Source organism: Ambystoma mexicanum, chromosome 4q (genome assembly GCF_040938575.1).
Source record: "Ambystoma mexicanum isolate Mex_15411 chromosome 4q, UKY_AmexF1_1, whole genome shotgun sequence".
NCBI classification, from domain to species: Eukaryota; Metazoa; Chordata; class Amphibia; order Caudata; family Ambystomatidae; genus Ambystoma; species Ambystoma mexicanum.
The window spans coordinates 747,559,752-747,580,642 of NC_090928.1; the positions used below are offsets into that span (position 1 = coordinate 747,559,752).

General features: G+C 49.2%; 1 protein-coding gene across 1 annotated transcript in view; it reads left to right on the plus strand.

Moving 5' to 3' along the window:
* The window catches only part of LOC138467978 (serine palmitoyltransferase 3-like), a 1,426,144-nt gene that overhangs the window by 366,338 nt on the left and 1,038,915 nt on the right, over positions 1 to 20,891 (plus strand). The window contains exon 3 of the mRNA XM_069608333.1: positions 2,657 to 2,811. Within this exon, the coding sequence (XP_069464434.1) occupies positions 2,657 to 2,811 (155 nt within the window). The remainder of the gene's footprint in view (positions 1 to 2,656; positions 2,812 to 20,891) is intronic.

The window sequence follows — 20,891 nt, forward strand, 5'->3', positions numbered from 1 at the left end:
TCCTTTGCACCTCAGGTGCATTTAGGCCTTCTCTTTCTTCCGTAAGCATTTAAAAACGTTTGTTTTAACTGGGTAGCTCTCCTCTCTGGTGTTTTTTTTCCCAGCGCCTTAATGCCTTTTTGGTCTATGCCGCGCTTTATAAAACCTTATAGGATACAATACAATACACTCCAATAGGACTTCAAAGATGCTTAAATGAACTGGAGCGATATTGGAAAGCAAACAATTTGAGGGTGAATACAAATAAAACCAAAATAATGATTTTCCCAAAACTGGGAATAAGGAAAAAGCCTACATTTACCTGGATAGTAAATTCAGAGAAAATTGAAATTGTTGACTCCATGATCTATTTGGGCGTGCCGTTCAATTGTAGTGTAGTCGAAAAAATCATGGGTGTATGGCCTCAGACTTCAATGCCTGAGACTTGGCGCGCAAACAAGAAAAATGAACAGCCAATTCAGCAAATTTTCAATAGAACCGCTAGTCTGTTTTTATATGCTATGATAGTTTATTTATAATGCGTTTAATACACAGAGGTTTCTAAGCGCAGACCTGAGGATCGAACCAGTGTTGCTCTGTGTTGTCTTGCTTCCAAGGCGAGTAGGTTGCCCCTGAGCTATCCTCCCGAGAGCAAAGTGGTTTATAAACTCAAAGTGGCACTGATACTAACATATGGTGCTGAATCTGCCCCAAATCTCCCAGAGGCGGCTTGGGCTAGATTGGAGGGTTCTCTTCTGGAGGAAGGTGTTGGGGTTACCACAATCTTTGCCCATCTCCCTAATCTGGTTTGAATTGGCCTTGCAATCTCTTAGTTCGATGATTGGGTGGCACTCGTTGTGCCTACTCTGGAAATGTATGATTGAGGGGAAGGCTGCCCCATTTGAAATTCACAAAGGAGATTATAAATGAAGTGATCTGATAGTGGATGCCTGGAAATCCTCCTGCAGAGACCTGTTTGAGCATCTGTATCTAACGGAGGAGGTCCTTAACACGAATTCGACAAAGTGAAATTGCAGGTGAAAAGATGGATCGGATCACCACTCTCTCACAAAGCAGCTCCTACAGGTGACCACTGAACCTGGAGCATGATGGAAGACTGCTGAACAGCGTCCCCAAATACCTATCTACATTTCTGAGTAAACACTATAGGGAGTTATTTATGAGATTTAGACAAAATATTCTCCCTACTAGGGAAGTCCTAAACCACAGGCGACAGGTTACGATTAGCTGATCTTTCTGCAGATTCTGCAGAAATCAAGAAATAGTGGAAACTTCACCACACCTACTGTCTGAATGTCAAATATTGCAGGCAGTAAGAAGGCAATATGAGTTAAACAACCAAGTTCTGTAAAACTTTAACATGTCAGGAGTGGTGGGACATGTTTATTCTGGGAGAAAATACCCAGATGGCGTTAGCTCCAATTAAGTTTATGGAGGTTGTATTGGAATTGGGAAAGGGTCAATGAGATGGAGTGAAAAGATTATACCCTGTTTTTAAGCTTGAGGGTGAGCCTTGAGAGCCATTATGTTCATCCTATTGATTCTTCACCCTCTCTTGGCTCTTGCTTGCCCTTGCTTTAGTTTTACAGAGATATATGAGGGAATGTAATGGTGGAGATGAAATGTTTTCATTTTTGTAAGGTTTGAAATAAACCAATCTTTTAATAAAGAGAGATTTTTGGCATGAGGGCTTCTCTGAATGCAACCTCCACTCACATTTTCCCAAGAATGCCAGGCCTTTACTAGCCTGGAGTGGTCTGACATGGTCCTTGATAATATATTGCATATAGTTAACAGACTATACACCACCTGCTTCATCTAAAATCCAAATTGAGACCTAAGGGGGGAGTCGTGGACTGAAGATCCATAAGTTCAATGCTTCACGTGTGTATTTAGTTGAAGAACAGGGATGTCCATTCCGATTAGAAATTACTTCCAATAGCACCTTTACCCATGGTGGAGGGATTCCCTGGAAATGTGCATGTACAAAGGCAAAAAGGTGGCAACAGCAGGTGAGTGTGATATCAGGTGGGACATGGGTCAAGGACGAGGAACAAATTTGAGAAACCAGTGACTTAAAGTGAAACAATAATTTAGGGGGACATTACATTGCCGTTTCATGTACTGATGTTCTCCTGTCTGTCTTGAGTACTGGTAGCACTTTGCCTTCCCAAGAAGTACTTCTCTCTTCTATATTGTATGCAGAGGTCGCTAGCAAAGTAATTTTCCACAACCACGAGACCAGGAAAGGAGTCCAAAATTAAGTGACTTTATTTCTTTAGTTGCAGGTAAGCACCCTAATGGCATGTGCCTGTCATTTATTGACAGCCTGTGACATTACTCTTGGATACATTCTGTGAGGATACAAGGTGATTGACTAATTCTCTACCTCACTCCTTGCTCACCTGCAGGCTTTAAGACATTGTGTACACCTGCATAAAATGGGCACGCAGTATGTCTGGCACTGTTTTGAGAGTGTCACTTGTGTAATGAGTGCAACAAAACTTTCTCAAAAGGGTTTGCTTTTATGTTATGGTAGTGTGGAAAATGTGTTGGTTGATTTATTATGTCCTTTTGGAAAATAAAATTTGGGAGTGGTTGAAGGCTTAAAAAGGAAAATAATAAATATAACGTTTTAAAAATGTTTTGACCACAGGAATTTGTGCCACTCTATCAAGACTTTGAAAACTTTTATACAAGGAATCTTTACATGAGGGTGCGCGACAACTGGAACCGCCCGATATGCAGCGTGCCAGGGCCTCAGTTTGACCTGATGGAGCGGCTCACCGATGACTACAACTGGACATTCAGGTAAGCTTTTATGTGATTGCTAGCTAGTGGTCAGAGTTTTGAACTGAACCAGTTTCTCCAAAGATATCCAACTTGTGAACTTATCCACACAGTCTTGTTTTGTCTTCGCCATCTTTGTTCCTCTCATGCTCCCCATTCTCCCCCAGGTCCATGTGCTGCATTTGGGTATCCATATAAATGATCAAATAAAATAAAAAAAACGAAGAAGAAATTACTGCATTTCTTTACCTGTTTTAAAAAAAAAATTGGGTTGTTTTTAATCAAATCTAGATGTGGGGTTGGGCAAGGGTATTAGTTAAGATAGGGGGTTGGGGGATTTGCGGGGGGCTCCCACCGCATTATTAGAATTAGTTCCTTTCAACTTTTTACATTTGATAATTTCATGGTAAACCCTGCATCTGCGCTGTCAATATTCTAAATTCAAATTAAAGTGTGAGGGTTGTGGATTGAGAAGAACACATGCATCAATGGGGAAGGAGGTGGAAGCACAAGAACAGGGTGTACACTTCTCAAATATCAAACTGTCTGTAGAAACTGAAATAAGTATTCTTCTGTTTGTGTCCTTGTATCCGATTTCAGCTTACCATCAGAGCCCACTTTAAAAATGTTCTCATAAAATTAAGTTGGGGGCCAGAACAAAGGCACCAGTGCTCAGCAACAAATGAAACCACATAAGGTGCAAGACCAGTGGGACGGTCGCTCCACCAGTTAACTGGCCTGCTGAGGTAGCTAACTTACTTTTTTCAAAGTGCAGTTTTGCAGTTTCTGCAGTACCTGCTGTAAAGAGCTACACCTCCCTGCACCGCTTGTGCTGTCCTCTGGTGGTGAACCAAAGACCTTACAGAGAATTCATCATAAACTCTGCTTGGCGCAAAGTGCCTGTGAAGGGCAAATGAAGTGCAGTTTCTTCAGGGCATGCAGAAGGCAACACAGATGTGTGTTTGGGAGCAGTGAATTGCTAAGCTCTTGCCTTTACTAAATGCAAAAGTTCTTTTAAAGTACTTGTGGGAATGTATGGGAGCAAGACAGTTCCCCTTTGAGCAAGAGCTGTCTCGGCATACAACATGTGCAACAAGTGGGGACGGTGGTAGTGGCTAGGTAAAACTAACTAAAGTTGTGAACAATGAGATGTATCTATCCTGCCCATCCTAGGCAACCATTGATGGCTAAACTCTGGTCACAGACAACTCTCTCCTAGGTAATTGCCTCAGCCAGGGCAGGAAAATGCTAGATGTGGAAAAAGGGGGTAGCAGGAGTGGCAAATAAAAAATAAATTCTCAAGTTGTGCACATGATGTGAACAATAATATATCAAGCACCCATGTGTGACTTACTGTCTGTGTTGGTGGATTCCTGGGCATTACGTGTTTGTGTGTTTAATCAATTTGAGTGGACATATGGTTTAGTGTAGCATCCTTATGTTTTGTCTGAATGTGGCCTCCCCGCGTCAGTTTAATTATGCTTTCACCAGAGGTGTGAAGGTTGTGCCTGTGTCGTGTATGGCTTGAGCTCTGGGCAGTTCTTGAGGATGTTCCGAGTGTCGCAGTGGTGGTTGTGTGATGCTCATAATTGATTGATTTATTTATATAGCGCTTTACACCAAGGCGCTGTACAGTGGAACAACAAAATACAAAATAACAACATTTAACAATGAGAGCAACATTTACATATTGAATCATTCAACAAAACAGTGCAAAGAGCAATTAACGTAGGTGGGGGGAGTGGAAAGGGGAGAGGGAAGAGGTGGGGGGAGTAGGAGATGGACAGGGCGAGGGAGAATGGAAGGGGAAAAGAGGAGTAGGAGAGGGGAGAGAGGAATCAGATGAGGGTAAAAAGAGGGGTGGCGGGGGGAAGTGAAGAGGGCAGAGGAGAAGTTTTCAAGGAGGAGAATGGAGGAGGAGGGATTTAAGGGAAGTGTGAAATGAGGTGAAAGTTGTGGTAGAGCGGATTGTAAGAGGGAGCGAGTTCCTATGCAGGGGTGCAAGGAGTTGGAATGAGCGGAAACGGGAGGAAGCGCAAGAGGAAGGAGGAACAGTGAGAAGGAAATGGTCAGCGGAGCGAAGGGAGCGGGAGGGGGAGTAGAAGGGGAGGAGGGAGGAGAGATAAGGAGGAGCAAGACCATGGAGGGATTTGAAGACAAGGCAGAGAAAGTAGAACTTTAGTTGTGAGTGGAAAGGTAGCCAGCCAAGGTGAGAGAGCGAGGAAGAGATGGAGTCACAGGAGGTAAGGAGACAAAGGGTACGGACAGCAGAGTGGTATATGGATTTTAGAGGGGCAGGCTGAGATGCGGGAAGTCCAAAGATTAGAGAGGAGCAATAGAAGAGGCGGGAAAAGATGAGAGAGGAAATTAGGAGTTTGGTGGCGTGGAATGTGAGGGAGGGACGGATTTTGCGTATATTGTAGAGGTGGTATTGGCAGGAGCGGGAGGTGAGTGAAATGTGTTGTGAGAAGGTGAGAGAGGAGTCAAAGAGTATGCCTAGATTACGAGCTTGGGGGGAGATAGGGAGATTGGAGGGAGGAAAGTGAATGAAAGGAGGAGGGGAGGGAAGGAAAGAGAGTTAGAGGGGAAGAAAAGGACTTCGGTTTTATCAGTGTTAAGGGAGAGAAAGCGGGAGTACATCCAGTTCTTGATAGCAGTGAGACAGGAGGAGAGTTTAAGGTGGAGGTCAGGGGAGAAGGAGAAGAAAGAAGGAAAGAAAGAGTTGAGTATCTTCAGCATAAAAGTGGTGAGAAATGCCAAACGAAGAGATGACAGGGGCAATGAGAGAGGTGTAAAGAGAGAAAAGGAAAGGACCAAGTAAAGAGCCTTGAGGAACACCGTAGATAAGAGGGAAGGAAGGAGAGGACTGGCCTCCCCACGATACAGCAAAGGAACGGGAGGAGAGGTAGGAGGATAGCCATTTTAGAACAGGGCCGTTAAAGCCAGAGGAGGGAAGAGTATGGAGCAGGAGTGGTGATCGACAGTGTCAAACGCTGCGGAGAGATCAAGTAGAATAAGGATAGAGGATTGCTTGGCATGTCGAGCAGAGAGGTGTGAGTTAAGGATAGAGGTGAGAGAAGTTTCAGTGGAAGGTTTGGGACGGAAGTCAGATTGGAAGGGAGGAAGGAGAGAGGAAGAAGTAACAAAGGATGAGACATGAAAGTAGGCAAGGCACTCAAGAATCTTAGAGAGGAAAGGTAGAAGGGAAATAGGTCTGTAGTTAGCAGTGAGCAGTGGATCAGCAGAGGGCTTCTTTAGAATAGGAATAATCGTTGCATGTTTGAACGCAGAGGGAAAGATTGATGAGGAGAGGCAAGAGTTGAAGAAGGTGGTAAGGTAAGGGATAAGAGGGTAGATCTTGGGGATAAGAATGGAGGGGAGAGGGTTAGAAGAGACGGACATGGGGTGGGCTTTGGAAAGAAGGGAGGAGACTTCAGAAGGGGAAACAGGAGAGAAGATGGACATAGAAGAGGGAGCAGAGGGGGGCGGAGGAGAGAGGGAGTCGGAAAGGGAGTTCATTTTTTGCCGGAGAGTGAGGATTTTGGAGGAGAAGAAGTTGGCAAAGTCAGAAGGAGAGAGTGTGGAATTGGTTGAGGGATCAAGAGTAGGAGGAGAGAGAAGACGGGAGAGAGTTTGGAAAATCTGACGAGGGTGGGAGGCTTGAGACTGGAGAAGGTAAGTGTAGTAGGAGGATTTGGCTGTTGCAAGACAGGAGTTGTAAAGTGCATGGTAAGAAAAGAGGTTTGATTAGATAGCGAGGGAGATTTGAGCCAGAGTCTCTCTAACCGCCGGAGAAGGCGCCGCATAGAAGAGAGATGGGAGGTAAGCCAGGGTTGAGAAGGCTTCTGAGTAGGACGAAAGAGAGAAAGAGGGTAGAGTTGATCTAGGGCAGTGGAGATGGAAGAGGAAAGGGAAGAGAGAGCATCATCCGTAGAGAGTAGAGCAAAGTCATGAGGAGATGGAAGAGAACCTGAAAAGGTGTCAGAAAAGAGGGTAGCATCGAAGTCCCGAAGGTCACGACGCAAGTAAATTGGAGGGGAGAGATTAGCAGTAGTGGAGTGTGAGAGAGGGGATAGGGAGAATGAGAGTAAGGCATGGTCTGAGAGATAAACAGGAAGAGAAGAGACCGGGGAGGAGGGATATGAGGAATTGAAGATGAGGTCATGAGTGGAGCCAGGGGAGTGAGTGGGGGAAGAGGGAAGGGGGGAGAGGAGGTAAGAGTCGAGGATGGAGAGGAGGGGGGAAGATTGAGGGGGAGGAGGAAGATGGATATTAAAGTCACCAAGTACAGTAAGAGGAGAGGGGGAGGGAGGATAAGTGAGAGGAGGTGATCAAGGTCTTCATAGACGGAACAGAGAGGGCCAGGGGGGCGATAAATGATCAGGAAGGAGATAGGGTGAGGAGAAAGACTTGTACAGGAATTCAAAGGAAGGGAAAGAGGGGAGAGTTGGAAAAGAGGAGGAGGAGATATATTTGGGGTGGTACAGGAGACCAACGCCTCCACCACGACAGGGGCCAGGGGGTGTGAATGAAGGTGGAAGAAGCGGTCGTCAAGGAGGCGGGGAAACAGGTGTTGTGAGGAGGAATCCAGGTTTCAGTAAGACAGAGGAAATGAAGGTTGAGCCGAAAGAATAAATCAAGGGTAGCTGCAGTTTTATTACAGATGGATCTGGCGTTCCAGAGAGCAGTGTTCAAGAGGGCAGAGTGGTTGGTAGTGGGGGGGGTAAAGAAGGTTAGGGCGGTGCGTGAAGGAAGGAGGGTAACTGGAGGAGTAGGGGTGATGATGGTGAAGAGGATTGGGCATCTGGACTAGGAGGAGAGAGGAGAGAAGGAGGGAAAGGGGAAGGTGGAAGGGTGGAGAGAGGGGGGAGAGTGAGGCAGAAGGGGGTTATGGAGGCTCGCATACCAATGGACGTGGAGAAGGACAAGTAGAGAAGAGCTGAAGTTGTAGGAATTAGGAATGTGTGAGGTAGAGACCAATGTGACAGTTACTGAAGGGGGGGGTGGTGGGCAATGTAGGAGTAGGAGTAGAAGGGGGGAGTGGAAAGTGACAGGAGGGGGTTACTTGGAATAGAGGTTGGAGTAGTCCATGCACAGGATGGTGCTAAAGGGGGGCCCGGGGCCAGTGATGAGAGGTAGCCCGGAAGGAGCTAAAAGCGTCAAAGGCATCACGCACTAGAGACTGCAGTTGGAGGGGTCTAGGTGCTTGAGGCAGGAAAATGGGGTGGAAATATTGGGCTGCTCCCAGGTGGTAGTGGGACCAGTGTTGAGAGATGACCTGCAGGAACCGCTAGAGTCAAAGGGAGTAGGTACTCACAGATGGGGTTGGAGGAGACCAAGCACGTTGTTGAGTGAACCTTCAGGCGGGCCGGACCGTTGTAGGTGGCACCAGGGTAGTATGGAGGAATCCCAAGCTGATTCGACCCACAGGGACTGCAGGTTCACTGGTTGATAAGGTGGCTTAAGCTGGAAGCAGCGTTCAGTCCGACAGTACCTCTACCTCACAGTACCTCACAGTGCCGGGTGAACTGAGGACTGTGGAAGCAGAGGTGTAGCAGGAGAGTGGGACAGGCTGGAACCACACTTGTGCGAGGAGGGGTGGCAGAGGGCAGGAAGAAAATGGTTGGACTCAGGGCGTTGTGAGATGGCGATGAAGGGGAGGGATTAGGTGCCGGTGAGGTGGTTAATGGAGGTGCCTCGAAGCTGGCGCGGGGGCACACAAAGCCTCCTCGTTTCTGATCGGGCACGGGAAGGGTGAGATGCAGATGGCGGTCTCTGGAAATCCTAATTCCGGTTGTACGGTTGGCTGCAGGCTCACCTGGATCCTGTGTGTAGCAGAAGGGGCTCCGGAGGCAGCGTGGAGTGAAGAGACGGCTGTAGATTCACCCGGACCCCGTGTATAATGAAGTATGTGTCGAGAGACGGATGGAGTCATCTGTAGCGTCAGTCCCTCGCCCGCCTCCATATCGAAGGATCAATGGGAGAGTGCCATTCATGGAAACGTCCCCCTTTCCACTGTCATATCATGGAAGTAAAAGGCGATATTTGCTCAGACAACCATACTGACCTAATCCGGAGGTAATCGGAGAAGAGCTGGACAATATCTCTCCAATCCTAAGGTAGTTCCATTGGCTACTCATTCATGCCCGAACATTTTTCAAGACCGGATGCATCGCACATAAGGCTATGAACACTGAAAGGCCCACCTATCTCCATGAAACTGTACAGTTCTGGCAGCTTGCACACATCTGTCTCCATGTCTGAGGCCAAGTTTGCTTACAACGAGGAAAAGAAGGAAACATGTTTTCTCCTGCTATGCTTCATCCAATCAGAACATCATCCTGGTTTCAGTTGTAACAGCTTGATACTTCTTCAGTTTAGGAAAGGGCTAAAGACTTGTGATGACTCCTAGGTATTGCTTAGATGTTTAATCATGATCTCCCAACTCGAGGGAACCATCCCCTGGCCTCTCTACAGGAACCCCCCCATCTTGATGTCTTTCCTTGGAAATACACCCTTTTCTCACAATTATTTCTTCATTGTACAGTGCTCTGTTGCTCCCCAGCTAAATGTGCACTTTATAAAGCATAGTAGTAGGCATAACAACATACATCATGACCACACTCCTACCACTCATCTATTCAGGCAGGTCCCATTTTCACTTTCTTACTCCTACGTCCCGTCCCCTTTCCTCCATACTTATGGGACATCTCTCCGTCCTGTGGGACGGGACTGGAGCACTTTTGTAAAAAGCATCCACATTTTTTTCAACAATGTGTCCCTCCTCTTTTTCCATCATGTGGCCCGGCACGCGGCCGTAACCCCGCCCACCTTGGCTCCACCCCACGCGTCGCCCATCAGTCCGTTTCTCTGCACGATTGGGGCCGGACGCACTTGCATCCTCAGAAGATTTTCTTCCAGTTTTTCCCTCTCTGGCTCTCGCTAGCGTTCGTTTACTAGTCTGTCTGTCTTTTACACTAGATTTTCCACACTGTTCATCGTGTCACCGTCGCTTCGCGAGGGCGGATCCCCATCCTCTTTGTTTAGAGTGTTTGGGTCCGGAACACCGTTGGGACTCCTGTTTTTACTGTGACTCCCTTTCTGTCCGGGCTCTTCAACGTCGGTTGGAGCGGTGGGAGGTGGTGCTCGGACGGACTCCTCCTTCGCATTTTCGGGCGTTCATCGACGAGAAGAAAAAACGCCCGGTGAATTCGTTGATTTTCAGAGCTCTGTTACCGGGGTTCGCCCTGAGGTGCCTGTCAGGCCTAATAATTCTACCAGAGTTTTCTCCAAGGGTCTCCGTAAGGGGCCTGTGAACACCGGAGTACACTTTGAGGCCCCTCCTGTGGGGGCTGTGTGTAGACCCAGTTCTACTGAGTCATGGGGTACCGGAGCTTGCTGTGAGGCCGTTCTTTCGGCTTCCCTCAATAACAAAACCGGGGTACACCCCGAGGTCTTGGCTGGGCTTGAGGTTACCGAACGCATGTTCGAGGCCCGTGCCGATAAGGCTTCTACCGGGCCTAGGTCTGAGGTCCCTCGTACAGAGGCTAAGGCTACCAACAGTTCTGAGGGGCCGGGCAAAGCCCTGTCGGTGACAGTGCACCGTTCCCACTCTTGTGGTGACACCAGATCTGCTGAGGGGGCAAAGATGAAAGTTTCTTCTTTTACCGGCAGTGCCGAGGCTCTTCCTTCGAAGGCTCAGTTGGCGTTGGTATGTCGCAGAAACATTCCAGGCCTCATAGTACCGGCTCTGCCGAGGTTCCTTACGTTAAGGCTAAAATTAAGACCCCTGATCCATCGACGGGGACCCCTGCCTCACTTCCTCACGTGCCGCAGTTCCCCTCAGACGAGGACAAAATGGCGCCGTTCCCGCCACGACCACGGCGGCCATTTTAGCTACTACCCCTACAACTACGCCATCGGCCCCTGGTGTAGGGTTCGGTCCTTCGGGTGAACGTAAGGTCCCTTGTGCGCATCCTTACCGGCCGGTTTATGATTGGAACGCCCGGATGCCTCTTCCGCACAATGTTTTGTTGCCCGCGGGGTCGGCTCCCTTGATTTATGTGGATACGTCGGCGGAGGGGCCTGTGTGACCTCCTCAGGTTCCGAAACAATCTCCTGAGGATGCCTTTTTCGGTAAATTCCAAGCGCTTATGCGCACCGACCCCATGAGGGAATATTTCAAGGGGCTTTTCAAGGAGATATGTCCACCTGCGCCTCCGGCTCCACCCGTCCCGTCGGGGGTTCCGCCAGCACCTCCCTTGCCCGTGGTGCCTCCCCCTGCGCTTCTGCCTGTGCCACCATTGTCCCCAGTGGACAAGGCAGTGCCTGACTCGGCTCAGCAGGAACCGGACCTGTCAGATGGCCCTCAAGGCGATCAGGACAACGAGGACCTGCCCCGCTCTACCAGAGCTTTCCATGACCGGGTACTGGACATGATGAGCTTCTTAGATGTTCCGGTGCCCGAGGCACCTGTTCCGCAGGAGGGCGTGCTTTCTGGGGTGTTCACCTTGTCTCCTTTGCAGCGTACCGGCCTGTTCTTGCAGAAGGACGTTCTGGCCGAGGTCCGAAGAGTTTGGGAAAAGCCACACTCGGGACTTTTTGTAAATAAAAAAATTGACTCGAGGTACAGGCTACATTCCTCGGAAGAAGTGGCCTTGTCATCTTGTCCGCCTCCCTTCTCGACAGTGGTGGCTGCGGCCACGTTGCAATCCAGACCTGCAGCTTCCTCCTCCTCGACGGCGACTCAGGTCTTGGGAAAGGGCAAGCTCCTGGACTCCCTAGGGAGGAAAATCTTTGCCAATTCGGCCTTGCAGCTCAGGCAGGCCAATGCAGAATTGATTTTGGCGGGAGCTAACATGCGGATGTGGAGAGGTCTGTCGGAGTTTCCCGGTCGAGAAGCTGGAGGATTCAGAGGAGGCCTTTCCGATGCCAGGGTCTTGGCCCAGGATCTCCTGGAGGCTGCGGCTCATCACGTAGACACCTCGGCTCGGGGTCTGATGTTAGGGGTTGATACCTCGCGGCAAGCATGGCTGCATGCCACCAAGTTCTCGAAGGAGGTGCAAGACAAGGTTCTGGACCTTCCGTTTGATGGTAAGGAGCTTTTTCACTCTTCTACTGATGTAGTGCTCACCAAAACCAAAGACAGCACTCAGACGGCCAAATCATTGTCTGTTCTGGTTAAACCTCCCTTCAAGACTCAAAGGCCGTTGTCGCAAGGTCGACCTTCCTCTGGTTTTAGGAGCTTCCTCGACCGCAAAAATCGCAGAGTGGATACTCCTGTGGGGAATAACCATCGAAAAGACAACAGCGTACGCAGTATTTCTCCCGCTCCTCAGCCTCCTCATCAGGTTCAGGTGGCACCGCCACCGATAAACCTGCCAAATGAGGGTTTTCTGCGCTCGCACGAGACCCCGGTGGGAGGACGCATTGCGTCTCATTGGGAGGCGTGGCAGACCATCACAGAAGACAGATGGGTCTGGTCAGTCGCTCGAGCGGGCTTCCGCTTACCTTTACCCTCTACCCCACCCCTCAACCCTCCTTTTCAGCTGTCGGGGTCACCCTCCCTCAAGACCGAATTTCAGAAACTTCTGCTCCTCAGAGCTGTGGAACCCGTTGCCCTTGGGGAGCGAGGGGAGGGCTTCTACTCCTGGCTGTTTACGGTGCCCAAACCCAACCAGGCTGGCCTACGCACCATCCTAGACCTTTCCCAGTTCAATCTTTCCCTACCCCAAGAGAAATTCAAGATGATCACGCCCGGCCAGATTCGCTCCTCGTTGGAGGCGGGCGAATTGGCTCAGTGTGGTGGATCTTCAGGATGCGTACATGCATATCCTGATTTGGAACCCACACAGGAGATACCTCTGTTTCTCTCTGGGAGAGGAGCACTTCCAGTTTCGGGTGCTTCCTTTTGGCCTCAGTTCGGCGCTGCGTGTCTTGACGAAGATGATGTCGGTGATCGCGACCCATCTTCGTCTCCAGGCTATCCATGTGTATCCCTATTTGGACGACTGGCTCCTACGCAGCCCTTGCCCGTTGGCAGCAGCTGGCAACCTCCAGTCTCTCCTTCAGCTCCTGTTCCATCTTGGGCCGTCGGTGAACTGGCGGAAATCCTCCATGACGGTCTCACAGGACCTGACTTTCCTGGGTTTTCTAACTAACTAACTAAAGAGTTTCTTATATAGCGCAATCACTCACCCAAAGGTCTCAGGGCGCTTACATAACATAACAAACAAATAACATAAACTGAAAAAGAAGGGGAAGCGGAATAGCCGCGATGGCGACTAACACGTCCTGAGAGATAGCCAGAGATCTTAGGGCATAAGATGGCGTATTCGTTGGAACACGATAGACTGCTGAGTGTATCTGACCGGGGACCGAATGGCAGATCTGTTGGCCATGTGTCAGATGTTTACGCAGTCGGAGAGCATGTCGGCCTGGTGGTTCCAGAGGCTTCTGGGCCTCATGGCCTCGTGTGTGCTGGCTCTTCCTCTTGCTCGTCTCAAAATGAGACGGACCCAGATGGCTCTTCGGAGTTCCTGGCGTCAGGCTGTGGACCCGGATTCCAAACGGATAATGATTCCGGATTCCATGAGAGTGGACCTGGACTGGTGGTCTTCTCTCAGCAACCTGTCAGTGGGTGTCGGGTTCCAGGACTCAACACCCATGGTGACGATCACGACAGACTCCTCCCTTTTCGGGGGGGTGCGACGTTAGATCTTCTTCAGGTCTCGGACCTCTGGTCACCTCAGGACAAGCTCCTGCACATAAATCAATTGGAGCTTCTGGCGATTTTTCTGGCGCTCAAGGCGTTCAGACCTCTCATTGTCAACAAGGTGGTCCGCATAAGAACGGACAATGCAGTGTCAATGTACTACATAAACAAGCAAGGGTGAACGAAGTCTCCCCCTCTCGTGGATCTGTCATCCAGATTTGGGAGTGGGCAGTGCTTCTTGGGGTCTGGCTGCTTGCAGTGCACATCCCGGGCCGGCTGAATGTCACGGCGGATGCCCTCAGCCGGGGGACAGTGGTCAGCTACGAGTGGGAGTTGAAGGCAGAGATCCTATCATCGCGTTGGGGCACACCGGAGGTGGACCTCTTCGCCACGGCGGTAAACAAGAAGCTTCCTCAGTATGCCTCCGTAGGGGGGCTGGGAGCCTCCTCTCTGGGGGACGCACTCGAGATCCCATGGCACAACATGAGAGCTGACGCCTTCCCGCCTATTCCTCTGGTTCATCGAGCAATTTGGAAGTTGAAGAGTTCTGTCAACTGTTCTCTTCTACTGATAGCTCCGTGGTGGCCGGCCAGGTTTTGGTTCTCAGAACTTCAACACCTGTCGGTGTGTCCGCCGATCAGGTTACCAGTAACTCCCGATCTTCTTCACCAAGGGGAACAGCAGATGTGGCACCCCTTCCCACAATCGCTCAACTTGGCGGCATGGTGCCCGAGTTCACGGCTCTAGAGCCTTTGGGTTTGTCTGCGGATAACATGTACATTATCCAGGCTGCCAGGAAACCCTCGACCAGATCCCAATACAAGAGTAAATGGCTCAGGTTCTCTCACTGGTGTTTGAAGAAAGAATTGGACCCGAGGGTGGCGAAGATTGACACGGTGCTGTCCTTTGTCTCCTCCCTAGCAGAGTCAGGGGTTCATGTCTTGTCCTGCAGGACTTCTCTTGGCGATTTCCGCCTACCTCTCTATAGACCGGTGTTCTTATTCGTTAACTAACCGGGTGGTGAAGAGACATTTTGCTGGTTTGACTCGCATCTACCCTCCGGTTCGTAGTCTGCACCCACCCTGGGACTTAAACGTAGTCCTGACGACGCTGTGCCATAAACCTTTCGAGCCAATGGCTACGGTTGACCTCAAGTACGTGTCCTGGAAAGTGTCCTATCTGGTCGCCGTTACGTCAGCGAGGAGAGTGAGTGAGCTCCAGGCATTGTCGGTGGAGCATCCTTTCTTGGTCTTTCACAAGGACAAGGTAGTCCTTCGGACGAACCCAGTTTTCCTACCAAAGGTAGTGACTGAATTCCATCTGAATCAGTCTATTTCCCTTCCGGTCTTTTTTCCGAACCCTGCCTCGGAGGCGGAAAGGGTTCTACGCTGCCTGGATGTCCGAAGAGCTCTTAAATTCTACCTGGACAGGACTGCCGAGCTTCGGCGCTCTTCCCAACTGTTTGTGACCTTCGGTAAACCCCAGGGCAGGCCGGCGTCTAAGGCATCCATTTCCAGATGGATTGCTGCCTGTATCATGGAATTTTTCACTGTCCAAAAGCTGAAACCTCCTAAGGGTATCCATGCACATCAGGTGCGAGGCAAGGCAGCTGCGGTTGCTTTTCAGAGGTATGTTCCCTGTGAGTCCATCGCTAGAGCGGCTACCTGGGCCTCCCCATCTGCTTTCTGTAAGCATTACTGCCTCGATATGAGCTCTAGGGCTGACGCTCAGTTCGGCCAGGCTGTGCTGAAGAATCTGTTTCAGTAAGGGGTATTTCCATCCACCCATAGTTCCTGTAAGGAGTGCTTGGGAATCTCACATAAGTATGGAGGAAAGGGGACTGGACGTAGGAGTATTACCAGGTTACTCACCGTAGTGACCACCTTACTCCTAGTCCATAGTCCCCTTTCCTCCATACGCCCGCCGTCCCCTCTAATAAGGTTCCTCTGTTATTGCTAATGGGTCTTGGACCCTGCGATAGAAAAGGACTGGTGGGCGATGCGCGGGGTGGAGCCAAGGTGGGCGGGGTTACGGCCGCGTGCCAGGCCCCGCGCAGGAAAGAGAGGAGGGACAAATGTTTGAAAAAAATGTGGATGCTTTTTACAAAAGTGCTCCGGTCCCGTCCCACCGGACGGAGAGATGTCCCATAAGTATGGAGGAAAGGGGACTATGGACTAGGAGTAAGGTGGTCACTACGGTGAGTAACCTGGTAAAACTCTGCCACTGTCAATCACCATCTTGCTTTTTTGCTCTCACTGTCCTATACAGATACATTGTACCGTATGTAAAATGGTAAATGCTGTTGAGGCTGACTGAGGTACCTCATGTATTCCCTTAAGTGAAGTTCTTAGTATTTAGGGAGAGATGAACATGTTGGTTCATGGAAAGAGCTACCTTGGGAGACCGGCTATAATTTCACCTTTGATAAATTGATGTTCCAGAGGCTGAGATCCATTGCAAACCTCACCATAAATTAGTTTGGTGTTGAGCCGGAGGACTTGCTGGGACTGTAACCTGTTAGGGCAACACCTATCTGACAAAGAACAGCGTTTTTCAGGCAGTGGGGGCAGGGGCCAGAATCCCCATTTGTCCCAGTGACCTACCCCATTGCTTCCAGACCTCCAAGGCCTTGCATGGTGCCCACACATCCGCAGGCCACACGAACACTCCAGTTGCCTGGTGTTGAAGCCGCTCCATAACCTTGGCTTCAGAATGTTTCTGGAACTCTGCAAGAGATTCTTCACAGGGTGGTAACATGTGGAATCAAGATTCATTAATGCCTTTCAAAGACAGAGGAGCATTCCTTGGCCTAATGGGGTTTCCTTTGGGTGCTGAAAGGCGAAGAGAAGCATGCTGACGATGAAAGGAGTGTGTAGGAGAATGGCTCACATGGGAGTAAAATATGCAATTTGACAACACTGCAATCTCGAATTTGTGGTACCTCTGTTGGGAAGGAGAGCGGGTCTTCCCACCCCCCTAGGCCATACCGAACAACAACTAGACCCTAATAGAGCACATCGAGGGAGCAGGGGGAAGGAAGGTACACATAAAGGGTGTGTGCAATCATCTTTGTACATGCAGTATAAGGCATATGGCAGACGCAAGTGTAAAAGCCATCTTGGCAAGCAGCCATCTTAGAAGTTGGGCCCAAACGTGGCGAACAGTATTTTGTGTATTTGGATTGGGCCCCTTGCATGATCGCGAACACCACCCCCACCTTGGCCAGGTCTGCGAGATCCACCCCCTCCTCCATTGTTCAGAAAGTTAAAGGTTCTCGCACCTTGGGAACGATGTGCCCTGCAAAGTAATGAGAAGGGAGCGGAGCACCTCTTGGCAGTACCATCCCACAGAATAGATAGCAAGGCCCTCCTGCCCCCAATGATCTCCCGCATGCTTTCATCCCATAACCCCCACATGCCACACTACCATCCAAGCCCAGACCACCGACTATAAAACATTTACACCCCTCGATCGATTACTAAGATCAGAAGGCAGGGCTATTGTGCCTTCAGCAATGGATCACATTATTTGTGTAGCAAAGCGCATGGTGGCATCAGAATTGTAGCTCAAGACTAAGGTGGAGGACCTTGAGAGTTGCTGATCTGTCTTGGAACGAGTGAAGTGTGTGTGAGTTAGTGTGACCTCGATTCTCCCCCGAGCCCATCCTTTATCTGCCAGGTGCATTGTTTCAATCGTAAGAATAACATTGTGTGTTAGAGTAGCTAATTAATTGTTAGGTTAGATGACCGTGGATGACGTGCCCAGCAGCACCCACGTGAACAGAGATGGATGGACCAATGGCCGGGCATCCCATATGGAGCAGGCCCTGTATCTATAGGCCTCTGACAATCTGTATTGTAAAACTGTACTGAATAGTATGATATCATTAGTGACGCTTTTTGTGCTTAGAACGTACTGCCCATGCCAACGGACCTCAGAACGTTCCGTGACGGCAGAGTTCTTTGCTGATGCATTCCTATTTTTGTAAAGATAAACACTTGTTATCCTTGCAAGAGTGTCTTGGGCCTTTTTCCTTAGCGGGCTGTATATTTTCTGGTGTGAGCGTGCAGGGGCGTGCCTTCACCTCTGCTCCCATACCAAATACAGATCTCAGCAAGAGTTTATTCAAAACCCTGCTTGAGAGCCAAAGAATAAGCCCTACAACAAGATACTTAGGCTAACAGGGTCCTTTGCAAGCAAGAGATGTGTTGCACTGCAGCAGGCGCAGCAGAGTACATCGCTCCATGGAACCGGTTTGACTGGTTCTCAAAAGAAAGCGGCTTTTTCAAACAAGTGCATATTGTTTTTCTAATTTTAGGTGGCTGTGCTTCCTTGCTGATGATGGGAGGGAGTAGTTTGGAACCCAAACTACACAGAGATGGGGAGTTGCATTCTGCACAAGGTGCGAAATGACACAACAGGTCTCTTGGTGTTAAGAAGCAACTGCTTCACCCATATACACTGACTTTCATTACACAGGGTTATGTTGCTGTCTATCAAAATCTTCCAGTGCCTGTGAGATGTTAATTTTCGGACTGATTTTAGATTTCGTCCACATATCTACACTTTTATACCATGATTTCTGGGATGAATATCAGTTGTTTGTGTAGTTTTGAAGTCAGTCCCAAAAGCTATGGAATGGCTCATGTTTTCTCCATGTAGGCCCCCCCCACGTTTAGTGCCTTTTCATTTTTTTAAATGTTAACATGCTTAAAATTCATGTTATTTTTTTTCGTTTTTTTTATGAAGATCCTGGAAATTTGAACCAGGTGTCATTGTTCGTGGCTTGTTTGGTACATGCCAGAAAGTTCACAGAGAGCTTTGGACCATCTGTCCTTTTGGCCACTCCATGTTAGAAGAACGCCATTTATGAGATTGACATTTAGCTTGCATTTTCAAACGGAAATTTCGGACTTTAGTTAAGGTTATTGAAGGCGCTGGAGTATCTGAGTGGAGTACGGAAACTATGCAGAAATGACCCCAGTGGCAATATATAGTTCCTCAATTTTCTGTAGATGGGAGGATTCTGAGTATTCAGAGTATTAGTTGTACATAATGAGACACCGTTAGCTTTCCTACTCTTTACAACATGCATGGTAATTGTTAATGCGGCCCCATGAATGCTAACCAGAAACTAGTTTCTTTTCGCCCAATCTCCATTATTCTTTTCCTGGGCAAAATCTTGACAAAGCTGGCCATCGCTCAGCTTAATCTACATACTGAATCTGTTGCTTGCCTCCATGACCACCAGTCTGGCTTCAGAGCTGTCAGAAGCATGGAACCTGCTCTCCTGAACACCCGTGAAGACTTGCTCTCCAATCTTGACTCCAATCTCCCTTACATCCTCATTCTCCTCAGGGCCTGGACTGGTTGACCTCCTTTCTCACTGACCAACCCTCTTGGGTCCAACTGGGGTCTTTCTTCTCTTCTATCTCTCTCTCTCTACTTGTGGTGTTCCCCAGGGGTCTTACCTCACTCCCTGGCTCTTCAACAACTACCTGGCACCGCTTGCCCACCGCATCGCTACTTTCTGCTCCAATTTTTAATGTTATGCGGATGACACTTAGCTCTCTTTCAGGCTCCCCTCTGCCACCTCTGCTTCTTCTCTCATACCAGACTGTCTGGCCGTAATTCAGGGATGGTGTGCCGCCAGTGATCTCTGCCTTAATGCCAGTAAGTCTGAGATCCTCCACATTGAGACGCCCGCTCCCTCCTTTCCTCTCTCTCTGGCTGTCCACTCTGGACCCTATTCCTGCTCCTTCCTGTGAGGTTGAGAACCTTGGTGACATCTTCGACTCCACCCTCTCCTTCTCTGCTCACATCTCTGATGTCTCTAAGAAGTCAAACTATCAGCTGCACCTCCTCAGAGTTATTCTCCCTTTTCTCACTTTCCCTCAAAAGCTCTGGTCCTCTCTAGGCTGGACTATTGCAACAGCCTCTTTCTAAATCTTCCTGCCTCTACGCTTCGACCTTTACAACTTATCCAGAACAGGACTGGAAGACTTGTCCTTTGCCTCAAGCCCAGGGATTGTATCTCTCCAGCTCTGAAATCTCTTCACTGGCTCCCTGTGGTTGCAAGGAGCAACTTCAAGACCCTCTGCATAACCCACAAGGCTTTCTGGGGCCTGGGACCGCTCTACCTCCAACTTTCTCTTCCAAAACCTCTTTGAACTCTCCGCTCATCCACCTCCAACTCTCTGAGAGTCAGACGCTTCTCCAAGCTGAAAGTTGGGGGGGGGGGGGGAGAGCCATCTCCCTGGCTGGGACCCTCCCTCTGGAGCAGCCTCTCTCAAACTTGAGCAGAACCAACTCTAGTTCCGGAAGCAACTCAAGACCTTTCTTTCCATTTCAGTTTCTCTCTCCCTCTCCCCTGCTGATGCACCCGACTGCTCTGTGCACTGGTCACCTGGTCACCCTCTATACTCGGGCCCAGGATCCTGCATGTCCAGTTGCCTTTGCACTGCCTCTGGGCTCCCCAGCACTTAAGGGCCTGTATCTGCAACCCTACAGTCCCTTCTCTCTGCACTTATGAACCACCCACTGGCTGCACTTGTGAGTTAACTGCACTTCCCCCTTTCCCCTCCCCCTTGGCACTTCTCCCCTTCCATCTTCACTGCACTTGCGCGATCTGAATGACACAAGGTCTAGGAAGACTGTTATTTTGTCCTCCCTTTGTTTCCCCTCTCCTTGTCTTGTCGGCCTAGAAACACTTGTGTACAGGCGCGTTATAAATGCCACATCATATCGTATCATTCTCTTCCCCTACATCAACACACTCTTGAAAGAAAATGGAGGGTGGTGGTTGTGCCACAAGAGAATCAGCAGGCAGTGAGTGTTGAAGCATTTGGATAATATGGCCTTTGAGCAAGGGTTCTACAATGTTTGCCCATTGTTCGTTTTGTAGGCCACAGCATCAAGTGTTTTCTGTGTTGCTGATTCTGGTAGCCAGAACATACAATGTGCATTTTATTCCTTTCTGTTGGGGTGTGCGAAGGTCTGTGCATTTTCAAGTCTAATCCTTTTCTACTATTTGGAGGGTGTTTTGGGTTGAGCATTGCTGCCAACAGGGGAAAGGGTTTACAGTAACTGCTCTTTTTAGGGATGCAAGGTTTGTCACTGCCATTGTTGGCAGTGGGTGGAGTTGTACAGAAGGGGTGCCTGACATAGAGTACTGTGACATTATTGCCTCCTTTCTCCCTGGATTTTCAAAAATAATCTAGTAAACGTCCAGTTGGCCTTCAGCCTTGATGGCTTTGCACTTGTGGACAGTACAATCTCATCTTGCCTCTCACTTTTTCAAATCTTGGCTCTCCCCCTATTCAAGCCAAGAAAAGAAGTTTGGGGCAGAACTTTCAAAGTGGTGTGTTGTACCCTATGGAACTGCGAC